The sequence below is a fragment of the Triticum aestivum genome, chromosome 1D (assembly GCF_018294505.1).
Source record: "Triticum aestivum cultivar Chinese Spring chromosome 1D, IWGSC CS RefSeq v2.1, whole genome shotgun sequence".
Lineage (NCBI taxonomy): Eukaryota > Viridiplantae > Streptophyta > Magnoliopsida > Poales > Poaceae > Triticum > Triticum aestivum.
The window spans coordinates 670,549-687,600 of record NC_057796.1 but is presented as its reverse complement, the minus strand read 5'-3'; the positions used below and the strand labels follow the sequence as shown (position 1 = coordinate 687,600).

The 17,052-nt window shown below is 42.5% G+C and overlaps 2 protein-coding genes across 2 annotated transcripts; both read right to left on the bottom strand.

The window, feature by feature from the left end:
- Positions 1-323: 323 nt before the first annotated feature.
- On the bottom strand, positions 324-4,105 carry LOC123161811 (disease resistance protein RGA5). The gene is made up of 3 exons (XM_044579627.1): positions 3,206-4,105; positions 1,706-1,947; positions 324-1,417 (listed from the first exon to the last, which is right to left on the bottom strand). The coding sequence occupies exons 1-3, from the start codon at positions 4,036-4,038 to the stop codon at positions 324-326; spliced, it is 2,169 nt and encodes a 722-aa protein (XP_044435562.1). The 5' UTR covers positions 4,039-4,105.
- An 11,424-nt stretch (positions 4,106-15,529) lies between these two features.
- On the bottom strand, positions 15,530-16,543 carry LOC123161802 (uncharacterized protein At2g27730, mitochondrial). The gene is made up of 3 exons (XM_044579619.1): positions 16,309-16,543; positions 16,055-16,147; positions 15,530-15,886 (listed from the first exon to the last, which is right to left on the bottom strand). Exons 1-3 carry the CDS (start codon positions 16,498-16,500, stop codon positions 15,860-15,862), a joined length of 312 nt encoding a protein of 103 aa, XP_044435554.1. The 5' UTR covers positions 16,501-16,543; the 3' UTR covers positions 15,530-15,859.
- Positions 16,544-17,052: the final 509 nt, after the last annotated feature.

The following is a 17,052-nucleotide window of genomic DNA, read 5'->3' as shown; positions in this document are numbered from 1 at the left end:
TTTGTATATTTATGTTGGACGAAAAATCTAATTTTTTATCCTAGATTCTAGTTAGAAAGCTTTACTGTTCTGCAAAGGTTTGAACTTGAACACATGTTTTATGTGAGAGAAACAAAAAAGAGAAATGTACTTGCACGGATCTTGATGCGAATAATGGATGGCTAGATAAGAGGGGCCTGGGTGCAGGTGCTCTAAAATATATTTTCGCTCATGCATTTTAAATTCACGTACTGTAGTAAAGACCAGACAGGTAACTCTAGTTATTAAGTTACTAACGTATTGAACTAGTAAGCATGCTGCTTGCAAGGGTGAACAAGGGTGAATCAGCGTGGAGTTACCTTCTTCATCCTCAGTGTGGGCTTGTTCGGATTAATATGAAGCTCTCTGTGAAGTGCAGCGGTCAGCCCACCATCTCTACCACGAGACACCACATAGGCATGCTCCAGTGAAGAGAGGTTCTCCAGCCCAAATTGAAAATCACCAAATTGGTCTTTTGTTCTCTTACCATAAATATCTAACTCCAGGATTTGGAGCTTTTGCAAGGTTCCTTGTGCAAACACGAAACCAATGGCGCTACTCCTTATACTGAACCTTGTCAGACACCGAAAGGGACAACCACTGTCAATGACTAGCTTTTTATCTGTGAATTTTCTCCAGAACAGTACATGTATAGAGAGGCCACACAGAGACGGCATGCTCCCAAGTATTTGGAGGTCTTCCTCTCTTAGTCCTCTTAATGTGATTGCAAGGGAAGAGAGGGAGTGCAAGGCGGACATTGATTTTAGAAGCAATGTACAGACTATCCTATCACCCATGTCAACGAACACCAGTTGTCTTAGCTGAACAAAGGTTGATGGCAATTTTTTCATTTTGGTGGACCTTATGTCTAGCAGTTGCAGATGCTGTAGATTGTTCATCTCTTTCGGGATCTCAGTGATAGATGTCCCTTTTAGACTCAGATACCTCAGGTGAAATAAATTGCAAATGTCCTTCAAATGATGATTACCCACTACCCAACAAAAACTTAAATCCAATGCATGTAGGACAAGAAAACCTGAAAGTTCTGACAACAAACTGAGGTCTTTACTAAACACAGTAAGTGATCTCACATGGGACAAGCTGCTCATGGTTGGCATCGGCTGGACATCCTCTTCATTGCTGATTTGGAGAGACAGTCGACGGATCTTACTTGGCAGTGACCTGGACTGCTGACCACCCAATGTTGCGAGAAAGTTCTCCTCATTTGACAAGGAAGTGATAAGGTCAAGCACCATGTCGTGTACACGGACAGAGTTCGCCTTATCAGCAAATTTGATATCCATCGGTTGGATCAAGCTTTTGTTAATGAGCTCAGCAATGTAATCCTCTCCTATATCATACAGGCTCTTTCCCTGCTCTTCATGAACAAATCCTTCACCTATCCATTTCCATATCAATTTTTTGGTTTTAATCTTATAATCCTCTGGATACAAATTTAGATACAGTAAACAAGCCTTAAGCTTTGGAGGCAGGTCATAGTAACTGATATATAGTGTCCTTCTCATGTCTATCAGGTCAGGATTATTTTCTAGCCCAGAACCCATACATTGGTACACCTTTCACCAATAGGTATATGTATTTTCATGTTCGTTTTTACTAGCCAACATACTAGCCAGTGTAATGATAGCTAATGGTACTCCACCACATTTCCGTAAGATGTACTCACTTATTTCAGCCAACTGAACAGAAGGACACTTATCTCTAGTTCCAAATATTCTTTGGTAGAATAGCATTCTTGAGTCACTAGTAGAAAGTGGTTTAAGCTGATAAACACCACTAACTTCTTTGGCAACATCCAGAATACGAGTTGTTGCGATTACTCTACTACCACATTCATTCTCAATCAAAGCACATCTAATAATTCTCCATGCAGATTTATCCCATATGTCATCAATGACAATGAAGTACCTGCGACGTAATGCCAAAAGGCCATATATAAGTAAAGATAAAGTATTCAGCTACCTAAGTGAAATAGTACAATGCAATAAATAATCAGGAAACTGAGGAAAGTTGCAACGCCCCATAAATAACTTAACCCTAAATTGTGAGACACATGGGTGGAAAATGGAATTTAAAATCTAATCCTCATTTGGATAACCATACTCAGTGATTTAATTAGTTCACCTCGTCAAAGCGAACAATATGGACTGTTAGTTTGTTTAAGTCAGCTGAGCCGCATAGTTTGACCTAGGATTTCACCTAATTGAACAGTTGAGATAGTTTGGAACTTAATTCAAAAATAGATAAGGGGCTAGGGGAGCCATCGAGCTCCATGAGGCCACCTCGCCACCACCCTCATTAATATGCACTTACTTTTGCCTCTGCTCACTATTGAGAAACAGTATACTTGTGAAAGTATTATGACATCAGATTGTTTGTTGTGGGCATTCCTGATATAGGGGAAGTGCTGCCGGATGATATGATGCCAATATTCAACCTACGTCTAATTTTTAGTGCTGCCGGATGATATGATGCCAATATTCAACATAAGTCTAATTTATAGAGAGAAGTCCCTCCAAGTATAAAAAATGGAAGATAGTAAATTTAGGATGAAAAAAGATAGAAACATATTTTATTTATTCTTAAATTGTAACATTATAAATTTCAGCTTCCTACATATACAGACCCTGCTTTTCACGATCTATTAGTTATTGTTAGATATATTCTCGGTAATTGTATAACAAAATACTGTTTTTGGAGAGAGGCATTCACTGTGTGTGTGTGTGTGTGTGTGTGTCTCTGTGATATATTATAGATAATACTCCCTCCATTCTCGGAAAAACTGCGTGTACCTTTTTGAAGTTTGTTCTGAAAATTAAGGCGGCACATTTATGACTCCTGTTCCATTTTCACCCCTGCGCAGATTTCCACGGCTCAACTTAGTATAATAGTACTACTTCTACTTGGTTTGGATCCAATAGGTCAGATTGGCGTGCTTTTATAATCCGGGAGTAATTGGCCGGCCATTCAGGGCATGCCGCCCGTGGAGCGAGGCGCGATGCAGCGTGAGTTAATTAGGGCCAGCACGAATTAATTGAGGGAGTAGGAAACACTGTCCTAGTACATAGTAAGCACACACATGAACTGGAAAGACTCCAGAGCTGATAAGATGAACTCCTAAATAGATGATGAAATTGGCAGCGGCACTAGCGTACAACACACATACCTCTTGTTTTGGAGGAATTCTCTTATCTCACTTATGAGTTGTGTCTCGCCCCACGCTGATTCATTCATGATGTTATTGTACTTGTCCTTGCCAAGTTGATGCAGCAAACTCTTGAAAAGCTTCTTCATGTCGGGATTAAGAGAAACGGAAACAAAAGCTCCACAATTAAATTTCTCTCGAAGCTTCTCATACACCATATTAGCAAGAGTTGTCTTCCCTAAGCCTCCAAAGCCAACAATAGAGATCAGCTTGGGTTGCTTCTTGATCACCTCGTCTCCCTCCATTAGCATCTTGACCATGTCAACGCTCTTCTCTTCGATGCCAATAAGCTCGATCGCCTTTTTAAACAAGGCTAACTGGCGAAGGGTATCAGTACTTGTGCCAGTGGGCTTGGGCACAACACTGTCAACCTTGTGCCTTTCACGCCTCTCACAGACCTCCTTGATACGGCTCTTGATGTCTTTGATATCGACGCCAATTTTGTGTCGCATCTTGCCCTTTGTCAGCATGTCCATACTTCTCTGGATGAAACCCATAAAGCTCTGTGGCTTCTTTTGTTCCCGGCACTCAAGGCGCACCCGGAATCTGTCAACGCTGTCCTCAATCTCATAGGACAGGTCGCTGACATCCCTTGCCCAAAGCTTGACCTGGATGTCAGGTGGCTGATCCAAGGGTGCCTCTGAAACCTTGATGAGGGCAGCTTCCATGCTCTCTAACTTGGCTTTAAGGAACTTGATCTCACTCCTGGTGTTCTTCTGCAGGTTGTACTCCTCCTTGAGCAGGTCGCCGAGCATAGGCAGGAGAGTGCTCATCGCCCCGGTCACGACCTCCATAGTCGCTCGTCCGTGAGATCTTTTGGATGTTAATGAATTAGGTGTAGTGTTTGCAGCTGCGGCAATGAGTGGGAATAAGATGGTCTCTCGGTGGGAGGGTGAGTGGCTATGGGTGGGTGGGTGGGTGTAAAGGTGCCTATCCCTATTGCTAGTCTTTCATAGAGATTATATTACTCAGGAAACTTATGAATGAAACCGCTCAAATAATGTCGACACATGGACACACCAGATGTACTAGTTAATTGAACAAGTATCACATGCTGCGCCTGAATTTAAAAGCTTGTATAAAGAAAGTCCTGATAGAATTAATAGTGTAGTAGTTAATAAGGTGAGGGATCACTTAAAGTGGAAGCGAAATAAAGGTGAGGAATAATCACTTAAAGTCGAACCACCCAGAACGCCAAAGTGGACGGAAAACGGACATAGTGAAAAGAGTCGATTATGGAATATATCCCTGAGTATTTTTTGCCACATGCTGATGATACAGTCTGATCTTATATCACACGTCATTTACTGACCAATCCAGTGCAGGTCTATGCATGGTGACTGATTTTTTTGAAGTACAGAGGCAACAAGAACAATATTGGCACATATATGACAATGATGAAACGTGTCATGATAAACGGAACAGTGGAAAGTTGCATGGCAATATATCTCGGAATGGCTATGGAAATGTCATAATAGGTAGGTATGGTGGCTGTTTTAAGGAAGATATAAGGAGGTTTATGTGTGATAGAGCGTATCGTATCACGGGGTTTGGATGCACCGGCGAAGTTTGCACCAACTCTCAAGGTGAGAAAGGGCAATGCACGGTACCGAAGAGGCTAGCAATGATGGAAGGGTGAGAGTGCGTATAATCCATGGACTCAACATTAGTCATAAAGAACTCACATACTTATTGCAAAAATCTACAAGTCATCAAAAACCAAGCACTACGCGCATGCTCCTAGGGGGATAGATTGGTAGGAAAAGACCATCACTCGTCCCCGACCGCCACTCATAAGGAGGACAATCAAAGACCACCTCATGTTTCAAATTTGTTACACAACGTTTACCATACGTGCATGCTATGGGACTTGCAAACTTCAACACAAGTATTTCTCAAATTCACAATTACTCAACTAGCACAACTTTAATATTACTACCTCCATATCTCAAAACAATCATCAAGCATCAAACTTTTCTTAGTATTCAGTGCACTTATAAGAAAGTTTTTACTAATCTTGGATGCCTATCATATTAGGACTAATTTCATAATTTAAGCAAATTACCATGCTGTTTTGTAGAACTCTCAAAAATGATAGAAGTGAAGCATGAGAGAACAATAGTTTCTATAAAACAAAACCACCACCGTGCTCTAAAAGATATAAGTGAAGCACTAGAGCCAAAACTATATAGCTCGAAAGATATAAGTGAAGCACATAGAGTATTCTAATAAATTCCGAATAATGTATGTCTCTCTCAAAAGGTGTGTACAGCAAGGATGATTGTGGTAAACTAAAAATTAAAGACTCAAATCATACAAGATGCTCCAAGCAAAACACATATCATGTGGTGAATAAAAATATAGCTCCAAATAAAGTTACCGATGGACGAAGACGAAGGAGGGGATGCATCCCCAAGCTTTGTCTTTTTGGTGTCCTTAGATTTACCTTGGGGTGCCTCGGGCATCCCCAAGCTTAGGTTGTTGCCACTCCTTGTTCCATAATCCATCAAATTCTTACCCAAAACTTGAAAACTTCACAACACAAAACTTAACGGAAAATCTCGTAAGCTCCGTTAGCGAAAGAAAACAAAACACCACTTCAAGGTACTGTATTGAACTCATTCTTTATTTATATTGGTGTTAAACCTACTGTATTTCAACTTCTCTATGGTTTATAAACTCTTTTACTAAACATAGACTCATCAAAATAAGCAAACAACACACGAAAAACAGAATCTGTCAAAAACAGAACAGTCTGTAGTAATCTGTAACTAACGCAAACTTATGGAACTTAGAAAAATCTATCAAAATAGGACGACCTAGATAATTTGTTTATTGATCTGCTGCAATTGGAATCAGTATTTTATCACGTTTTGGTGATTTTTAAAAAAACAAATCGTGAACAGAAAGTTTCTGGAATTTTCAGCAAGATCAAATAACTATCATCCAAGAAGATCCTATAGGTTTTACTTGGCACAAACACTAATTAAAACGTAAAAACACATCTAACCAGAGGCTAGATCAAATATTTATTCCTAAACAGGAGCAAAAAGCAAAAAACTAAAATAAAATTGGGTTGCCTCCCAACAAACGCTATCGTTTAACGCCCCTAGCTAGGCATAAAAACAAGGATAGATCTAGGTATTGCCATCTTTGGTAGGCAATTCTTCAATAGAACACCTATAACCCTTTGGAATTTCTTTCCTCTTATTAATGATCAGACTCCTAGGAAAGAAATCAAGAAAATCATTCGTAGCAAAAGGTTCCTTAATGATAGCGAGAAAGTTGGGATGAATACTTATTGATTTGAGATCCGCAGTTTCCTTACTAAAAGATTCACCCTTATTTTTAGGAACGTACATAAGCTTGGAAATTTTGGTAGGAGGATTTGGAGTGTTTTTTACGGAAGAAAAAGCGGACCCTAAGTTGGTAATAGTGCCCTCAAGCTTATCGATTCTAGTGGAATCTTCATCTATTATTTCATTAACTATGGGTTCCTTTTCTTTAAAAAAAATCAAAGTAACTCCTACCTTAGATCCTTATTGGGTAATTTGATTGTGGATCTTTTTATCCAAATTCTCAATCAAAGTTAACATAGTTCCATTAACCAAAAAAGGTGGTGAACCAAACAAATCTATCATAGCATTATAAGAATCAAAAGTATGGCTACCCAAGAAATTCCCTCCGGTAATGGTATCAAGAATATATCTATTCCAAGGAGTGACGCCTACATAAAAGTTGCGAAGAAGAACGGAAGTAGATTGCTTTCTGGCAGATTTATTTTGAGCATTGCAAATTCTATACCAAGCATCTTTTAAATTTTCTCCCTCCCTTTGTTTAAAATTGATAACTTCATTCTCGGGAGACAAAGGAGTAGAAAAAGGACTAGCCATAACGATGAAGCAAGTGAAAAAGTGGCGAAGAGAAAAGGAGTGCAAATAAAATGGCAAGGGTGAAGTGGGGGAGAGGAAAGCGAGAGGCAAATGGCAAATAATGTAATGCGAGGGATAAGAGTTTGTGATGGGTACTTGGTATGTCTTGACTTGTGCGTAGACTCCCCGGCAACGGCGCCAGAAATCCTTCTTGCTACCTCTTGAGCACTGCGTTGATTTTCCCTTCAAGAGGAAAGGGTGATGCAGTAAAGTAGCGTAAGTATTTCCCTCAGTTTTTGAGAACCAAGGTATCAATCCAGTAGGATACCACGCTCAAGTCCCACGCACCTACACAAACAAATAAGAACCTTGCAACCAACGCGATAAAGGGGTTGTCAATCCTTCACGGCCACTTGCAAAAGTGAGATCTAATAGAGATGATAAGATAATATTTTTGGTATTTTTATGATAAAGACTAAAAGTAAAGAAAGCAAAATAAACGGCAAAAAAATAGCTTGTTGACGGAAGATTAATATGATGGAAAATAGACCCAAGGGCCATAGGTTTCACTAGTGGCTTCTCTCAAGATAGCATAAGTGTTACGGTGGGTAAATGAATTACTGTCGAGCAATTGATAGAATTGAGCATAGTTATGAGAATATCTAGGTATGATCATGTATATAGGCATCACGTCCGTGATAAGTAGACCGACTCCTGCCTGCATCTACTACTATTACTCCACACATCGACCGCTATCCAGCATGCATCTAGAGTATTAAGTTCATAAGAACGGAGTAACGCTTTAAGAAAGATGACATGATGTAGAGGGATAAACTCATGTAATATGATATAAACCCCATCTTTTTATCTTCGATGGCAACAATACAATACGTGTCGTTTCCCCTACTGTCACTGGGATCGAGCACCGCAAGATTGAACCCAAAGCTAAGCACTTCTCCTACTGCAAGAAAGATCAATCTAGTAGGCCAAACCAAACTGATAATTCGAAGAGACTTGCAAAGATAATCAATCATACATAAAAAAGCCCAGAGGAGATTCAAATATTGTTCATTGATAATCTTGATCATAAACCCACAATTCATCGGATCTCGACAAACACACCGCAAAAGAAGAGTTACATCAAATAGATCTCCAAGAGAATCGAGGGAAACTTTGTATTGAGATCCAAAAGGGAGAAGAAGTCATCTAGCTAATAACTATGGACCCGAAGGTCTGAGGTAAACTACTCACACATCATCGGAGAGGCTATGGTGTTGATGTAGAAGCCCTCCGTGATCAATGCCCCCTCCGGCGGAGCGCCGGAATAGGCCCCAAGATGGGATCTCACGGGTACAGAAGGTTGCGGCGGTGGAAATAGGGTTTTGGCTCTGTCCTAGATGGTTTGGGGGTACGTAGGTATATATAGGAGGAAGAAGTAGGTCGGTGGAGCCACGAGGGGCCCACGAGGGTGGAGGGCGCGCCCAGGGGGTAGGCGCGCCCCCCTGCCTCGTGGCTTCCTTGTTGGTTGCTTGACATCCACTCCAAGTCCTCTGGATCACGTTTGCTCCGAAAATCACGTTCCCGAAGGTTTCATTCTGTTTGGACTCCGTTTGATATCCTTTTCCTTCGAAACACTGAAATAGGCAAAAAAACAGCAATTCGGGCTGGGCCTCCGGTTAATAGGTTAGTCAAAAAATAATATAAAAATGTATAATAAAAGCCATTAAACATCCAAAACAGAATATAATATAGCATAGAACAATAAAAAATTATAGATACGTTGAAGACGTATCAATGGACAAGCGCAGAAATCAAGTATAGCTATCCCATCAAGTGTTGTCCGTCGAAGATATTTGATGTGCCTATATGTATTCTATGCGGTGTTGCCCGTTGGGATCGGGAACCTGGCGTCCTTAGAAGAATTGACTGGAGTATTGGTTGATGGTTCTTCTATGACTGAGAAAGAGCTAGGGCAACTGATAAAGCCGAGAGTGCTAGGCCTTATTTGGAATGTGAACGATGAGAGCGTGTGTAATTCTTTGGTGGCGTCTCTGGGCAATCTGTGGAAAATGCGAACTCAAGAATTTCTGCTGATCGTGTCTGGCCCGGCGGTGCAAGGTTTGATGTCAGCTTCGTGCCCTTTTTTTTCACCGCTGCACCACGACATTGCCAAGGTGGGTTAATTCATCATCGCTTCCCCTCCTCTCCTCCTTGGATAACAGTGGACAGAGTGTGGCCGGAAGTTGACATGCAGATCCTCAGCAAGCTTCCTTCGCTTCGTTTTCTCATGCTGGAGAGCAGCAAAGCTCAGCACACTCGTATCGAAACATTCATTGTTGGCATTAATGCATTCCCATGGTTGAGATACAGCCGCTTCATGGGTTTTCTCACAGCACCATCTATGTTTATTGAAAAAGGCTTTCGCCCCGCTTTATATTTAAAGCAACGATCCAGTTACAACCAACCTCATACAACTCCACACCAACATACACAGGGCAAGATACAAGAATGTTGGGAACAGCTACACCACCCAACACAACTCCAAGCCATCTACAGGAAGGAAGAGAGAGCGCCGCTTGAAGTCGCCGGGTGCCTCAACCGTGAACGAATCACAGCGAAGAGTCGGAGCTGTGCACGACGAACCGATTACTCCAAGGCGGAGCCTTCAACAAGGTCATGGAACCTAAGTACCGCCACCGCCTGATCCAGGGATCGAGGTTTCCCTCGGAGCAACACGGAGGAGGAAGAGGAACCACGGCGACGCCTTCAAGAAGGATAAGACGCCCGTAGGCGCCGCCGCCGCCGACCTGGCAAAGCCAGAAAGAGTTTTCACCCGGCAAGCCCTCTTCGCCTCCGAGACGGAGTGCCGCAAGCACGCTGCAGAACCACCGCCACCGACCGTCATACCCAAGCTACCACGCCGCCCGCACGACCATGGTAACCGGCCAAGATCCAAGCCGCGAGCTCCGCCCACGAGCATCGCGCCTCCCACCACCGAGGCCGCCGCCCCGGTATCCGAGACCGCCCCTCGACCGCCGCCCCCGCACACCGACATCGTCAACCGGTGAAGGGGCAGCAAAGACCCCATCTTTCCGCCCCAAACAAGCTCCTATGGCAGGAGCGGCCGGCAGCCAGATCTGGGCAGGGAAAACGCCGGCGGCCAGCCATGCTGCAGCCACCAGAGACACCCGATCTGGCACCTCCAAATCGCGGCGACGGCCTTGCCATTCACCGGCCAGCCGAGCCACACCAGAGTACAAGAGGAGCCGCCACCAGCAGCCGATTCATGCGCCACGACGGCCGTAGAGGAGGGGGTCAAGCATACCGCTGCCGCGCCGCCACCTCCGCCAGCCCGCGCCGGAGAAGAGGCAGCCACCCACGACCTGTGCCGACTGCAGCCCTTGCCGCCGGAGGAGAAGACGACAGGCCGCGACGCGGGAGGCAGGAGGGACCCCCTGGAGAGTTGCCACCGTCTTTTTCTGGGATGTATAAAATGCAAACGTTTCCCATCTATGTTTCCACGAGGAGCTATGGCAAGGTTTGAAGTCCTGGTTTTCTTAGCCCAAGCGTCAGATATTGGCCGCGGTGACCTGGATGTCGGCATGGGACACCTCCCTTCCCTCCAGAAAATCACAGTTTTCCTTTGGCTTGAGGAAGGAAGCTCTTCGGTTAAGTGCAAGGAGGAAGCGGATGTTGTGTTGAGGCATGCAGCGGACGCCCATCACAACCGTCCCACCCTTCGTACCTTTATAGACCGTCAGTCCTTTCTCTCAGAGTTTTTTTGTATGATATATCTTAATTCTATTTCTCCAAACAATACACATACTCATTCTTTTGTTTTATTCTCAGATTATTATTTGCCCTGACGACGACAATATCGTGACCGTCAAGCTCCGGTCGCTGCATGACGGTCTTGATCTATGCTGCTTAGCTCAGCTTAATCCCTCCCTTCTTAATGTCCTGGAGCTGTTCTGGAGGTTTTCAGATGGGGGTGGCGTCCATATGACTGAATTCTGAATTCCTCGAAATCCCGAAGATTCCCCACGCTAGTCCGCCCGATCACGCAATTCCCGTAGAATCCCCCGCCCAGGGTAACAAGACGAGACGGAGACGATGCCGCCGCCTCCAGCATGCCGGCGTCTCCTTCTCCCCGGGGAAGCTGGAGAGTCCCTGTCTCTTGTTTGTGGGTGCTTTCTCGTAGAGTTTGAATCGTCCATGGTACGCTCTAGTTACATGTTGGACCGTGTCATCTTTTAATAATTGTGCACTCCATGTGGGAACAATGCTGTTATTTCAGTCCGAATAAATAATAAAATGTTGTTGGTTCTTGTTTTATTTGTGTCCTAATTTAGTTAGGATTGTCCAAGTTATTTATCTTCTTAGATTGTTCTGTTATGCAGTCTTCTCTCTTGTGTGTTCGCTATGGCGTTCTGAAAATCTCTTCAGCTAATGCTTTTGAACTTACACAGATGTTGGTCTGCTTCTGAATTTGTTGAGTTTTTTTGTTAATATTTTTAACTCTGAATTTTTTAGTTGGGTTCTTACTCTTCTACTTTTCTTCCTCCATTCCAATGCTCTGCGTGCAGCAGATGGCAAATTCAATGTTGGCGATTGATTTTGCTCCCTGAACTAGTTAGTGCCTTACAAATGCAGTTGCAAATTCCCTGGACAATGACGTCTTCCAGCAGCAGCACCAGAGTAATTCAGGAAATTTGATTTCATCATGCATGATTTGATTTGGTAATAATAATTCAGTACAGAGTAATGCAGTTAGAGCCACGTGTTTGTGTTTGTGTCTGTGCTGCACCTGATTGACACTTGTACCTGGCTAGCTAGTACAGTATGTTTAGAGCAGACTACTCTGTGTTTACTTACCGAATTTGTGAACTGATCATCACTCTGTTGTCATGTGCACGCCTGCCTTTGTGGTTTATTCTTTAGGATGTTGTGATGTGTTAGGCAAACTGGACTGAAGAGAAATAAATAAATAGAGAGTATTAGTACGTAGTAACACTCAGCCCAGCCATGATTGTAGCTTTGCAAGTCTGTGTCTGAATGTCCAGACTGTCAAGCATTTCTTTATCTTTTCTTGGTGCAAATCTGTCTGGAATATTCAAACAAATTATACATTATTCACAAGTTGTACGGTTTGGTTTCTAAAATATGAGTGTATGCAATATTAAGTTAAAGATTTGGAAATCATAGCTTCCTGAACTTTGACTACCAATGTCCCTTATAACTAATATATACTCCCTCCGTTTCTGAATATAAGTCTTTTTAGAGATTCCAATATATACTACATACGGAGCAAAATGAGTGAATCTACGCTCTAAACTATGCTTAGCTCTTTCAGTGGTAGAATAATGTACCACATCTTTGATCAGGCTACTGAACTGAATTCATCAACCAAGTCTCCTCAGCCTTGGACTTACCATATAAAGTGTTTTTTTGATGTAAACCGAATACAGGAAGTCTGGATGCTGATACGCAGGGTGTTGTACAAGAGCAGAACAACCACCCCAGAGGCCACCATCTGAAATGGCATGCGCAATCTTCAGCGAGCTGGACCTTCAGGCTGCGCTGCCGCTCGCACCCCCTACCGTTGAAGGGGCTAGTGAGCTTCGGGGGGCAGCTGGGTTGGGAGAGCCCTGAGAAGAAGACATCAGGGTTCAGGACAGCTTTGAGCGGCATGTCAAGCACCAACAATTGAAGGCTGGAGTTAAAACATCTTAATTTGTGAATAGAGAGGGAGTATTAGATAATAGCTGACTTTAGTTGACACCTAGTATTACTCACAAAAACGATATTTGCCATACAAAATTATTTACTCTCGGCATAAAACCTTGCACATTACCAAAGCCATATTCGTCAGTTTTGTTTTTTTTTGATAAAAAAATTCTGGATTCTCTATCTGGACATATATCAGCTGAGCTATTCCACCGAAACTTCTGGTGACAACTTACTCTTCTGCATGTAATTACTATTGGCGTTGAAGCTAGAGTATAAATAAATTGGCTATAAGAAAAGTATATCGACAAATTCACTCGAAAAGAATATTCTGTCAATCATAGACACTAGTTCCTTATGATAAACTTCTAGGTTGATTTTGCTCAAGTTGCTCAATAGACTGAAATGAAAGGGGGAAGTGTAACTAGACGAATACCGTTTTGAACAAATCTAGTCTAGCCGTCCTCAGAGATTTATAGCACCTTGAAAAATCTATGATTTGTGCAGGTCATTGTGAAATGCTTTAGGTCGTTACTAATGCCTCCCCCATTTAGTCCCGGTTCTTACACGAACCGGGACTAAAGGCCGTCCATGTGGACGCAGCCTGGAGCTCCACCTTTATTTTTTTTTGCGAATTTTTTTAAACTTTTTTTGATTTTCAAATTTCTGAATTATTTTAACCTCTAATTTCTAATCACCACCCCTCATCACTGCTCAATTTATCCTCTAATCTCTAATCACCCCTCATCATTCCAAATCATCTAACTTCCCGGACGGTCACCCATCCTCTTACTACTCCAGCCTGAGCACACTTAACTTCCGGGTTCTATTCTCCCTCGTTTCCAAGTCTGCACTTGTTGTTTTCCTGACAATAGTAAGATGTCAATTCTATTAACCCTCAGGAATTTAGCTTGAGCATGAAGTGACACATTTCACTGTTTGAGTTTGAAACTATTGTTTTAAAAAATAATAATTATTTAGTAACACTAATATTTCTGGAATAATTAGTTTGACCATTGTTTGACCACAGTTTGACCACAGTTTGACCAGATTTGACCAAAATTCAAAAAATTTGAAATAATTATTTATTAACACTAATATTCTAGAATAATTAGTTTGACCATTGTTTGACCACAATTTGAAATTTTTTGAATTTTTTTGCCTCTCCAGATCTTAAAAGCCCCGTAACTTTTTTTCTGTTAGGTTTTTGAGGATTTTGAAAATGTTTAACGGGCCCCCCCGGTTAAATTCGGATGTAACTTTTCGAGGAGATGATTTTTCATATAAAAAGCTTTTTCATCCGAGTTCGTATGCAAAAGTTATGCCCATTTTAAGAAATTCCAGAGAGATTTTGGAAATAAAGTCGAAATTCATATTTGTTAATTTTCCCAACAACTAGACCACATATCACATGGGAAACTTATTTTATTTTATTTTTTTGACATTTCCATCATTTTTTTTGTTTTTTCTAAAACTGAAAAGGCGGTCCACGGGGGGGGGGGGGGGGGTAGAGTTTGAAAATGGGCCCCTTTAGTACCGGTTCGTGCCATGAACCGGTACTAATGCCTCAAAGCCCATTAGTACCGGTTGGTGAACCTTTAGTACCGGTTGGTGCCACCAACCGGTACTAATGGGCATCGCACCCTTTAGTCCCGGTTCGTGGCACCAACCGGGACTAAAGGGCCCAGGTGAACCGGGACTAATGCCTTAGCCGCACGAACCGGGACCAATGCTCACATTAGTCCCGATTCGTGACTGAACCGGGACTAATGTGAAAATTGCCCTGTGACGAAAGCCCTGTTTTGTACTAGTGTTAGAAGTTGAATCTTTTATTTCGGTCGCAGGATTTGAAACTCACAATTTTGTCAATCGCTCGTACCATGTTTCAGAAGTTGAAACATTTTTTTCAGTCGCCGTATATGAAACTCACAATATTGTCAATCGCTCATTCCAAGTTCCTGAAGTTAAAACATTTTTGTGAGTCGCAGGATCTGAAACTCACAATTTTCGTCGGTCGCTTGTACCAAGTTTTAGAAATTGAAACTTGTTGAAATTTTTAGTAACTCACCAAAACGTATGCAAAATGGATCTCATATGAAAGCACTCGTTTTCACCAGAAACATGAATATGCATTTGAAATTTAATTTATTTTAGTTCAAAAGATATGAATAGATTAAAAATTGAAAGCGAAAATAAAAAAGAAGGACTGTGCTGCACCTACAATTTCTCTCCCTAATGAAGACACATACACCACACACTTTCAGCCTTTCAGAATAGTACGACGACGCGAATAATACTCCCCCTCTCAAAATAATTGTCTTAAGCTTAGTACAAATTTGTACTAGAGCTAGTACAAAGTTGAGACACTTATTTAAGGACGGAGGGAGTAATACGGTAGGGAATCTCCGTCTATTATTTGGAAAAAGGTTGAGCACACTGCACACACGCGAACCAGTGGAGAAGAAGTACTCAAGAGACAGCAGTTTTGGTGCCGTGTTAACTTTTCGTCTATTCTTTCTCTTTTTTTTTTGAAAAAGAAGGCTTGCCCCCGGCCTCTGCATCTAAGCGATGCATGCAGCCATCTTATTAAAAGTCTTGAAATTAGCATAAGGTCTTAGATTCTTTCTCTTATATAGCTTTATTCGTCACAAAAAGATAAGAAAAAAGCCTGATGCAAGACATAAAGGAAAAAAGCCTGATGCAGATGGGTGCATCTCACGCCCCTGCAGATGCATGCATGGCTCGCACAGGTGGCGGCTCATGCACAGGTTGCTAATCCAAAGTAAACAGAAAACTCCAGCGACAAGATATGATTCTGGTGGACAGAGCCTCCTGCCTCCACCAAGGACAACATACCAAAGCTCCACCGAGAAGCACATATTTTCACAGCAGCACACAGCATCTACATGATCTATCTATAAATAACCCCAGAACAGAAGGAAAAATACTACATTTGCGAACATGTATCACATGTAACACCAGCGCCGCCAACGGAGGACCTGATCGATCTGAGGAATCAGCTTGGATGAGCTCCCTCACCCTTCTGCAGTAGCCCAGCGTAAGTAGAATGAAAGCAGATCATCAGTGGCAGCCAAAGGAGAAAACAGCTTTCATATTGTTTTTCCTTTTGGAAAATAAAAATAAAAACAAAAGAGAGACCACAAGTTAATTACACTCGAGGCCCGTAAAGATGGTTCGTTTGGTTTGTTACCTCGTTGTTTCCTTTGGCGCTCTTTGCTGCGTCGGCCTTTTCCTGATCCGCCTTCTTCCTCCTCAACTTTTCCAGCTTCTCCCTCTCCATCTTCTGCAGAATAAATATAGTACGTAAATACAGTTCAGTTTGGTTTAGTCCAAACTTTATTTTATTTTCCCACTTGCTTCAGACGGACCATGGACGTAACACAAATCTTTATCAACTCTTAGATTCACAACAGCGCCTACAAAAAAAAAAGGCTAAGCAGTTACCTGTATGTAGACGTTCTCGGCGGCGCGCTCCTCCTCGCTGAGCACCCTGCCGGAGCGGATCCTGTCGGTGAAGTAGCGTGGTGCGCAGTTACGGCCGATGCCCTCCATCCTCCTCGGCACCGTTACCCCAACAGCTGACCACGCGGGCCGGGTGATCCTCGCTGCGGCCGCTCTTATACTAGGCATCCACATACCTTGAGCTTCTTGCTCTCCGCCCAAGACTAGTACAATGACGACGATGGTGTTGAATTGCGGATGAAGTCACGGCCCGCACTGAACTATTTATAGTACTAGGGTGGGTCTGTGAGTGCTTTGAAGCTGGTGCCAGATCCTTCTATCGAAGATGAGAAGGAATGGAAGACAGGCTCTCGAAGTTACCTAGCAATAAAAGTGAAAGAAAGGCAGAAAGCGGTTTCGAGAAACAGCACTTTCTTTTTCCTCCTTTTTTTGGAGAGAACCAATCTCGCGCTTTTTTTTAAGGGAACAACGCTGCTTTATTCGTCAACAAAGTTCGTGCGATTGTTACAAGAGAGGAGAGTTTCAGAACCATGGTGCACCCGAACCTACAGTGGGCGCCGTACGATATCTGTTCCTTCGAATTCAAATTTGCCAAGAGGTGAGCATGCCCATGGTAGGCATCCATGCCGAGTTTGGGAAAAAATATATTTAAAATCATAATTTAAACAGGTACTTAATAACTGTTATTTTTACCTTTTAACATAACTAATAAATACAAAATGATAA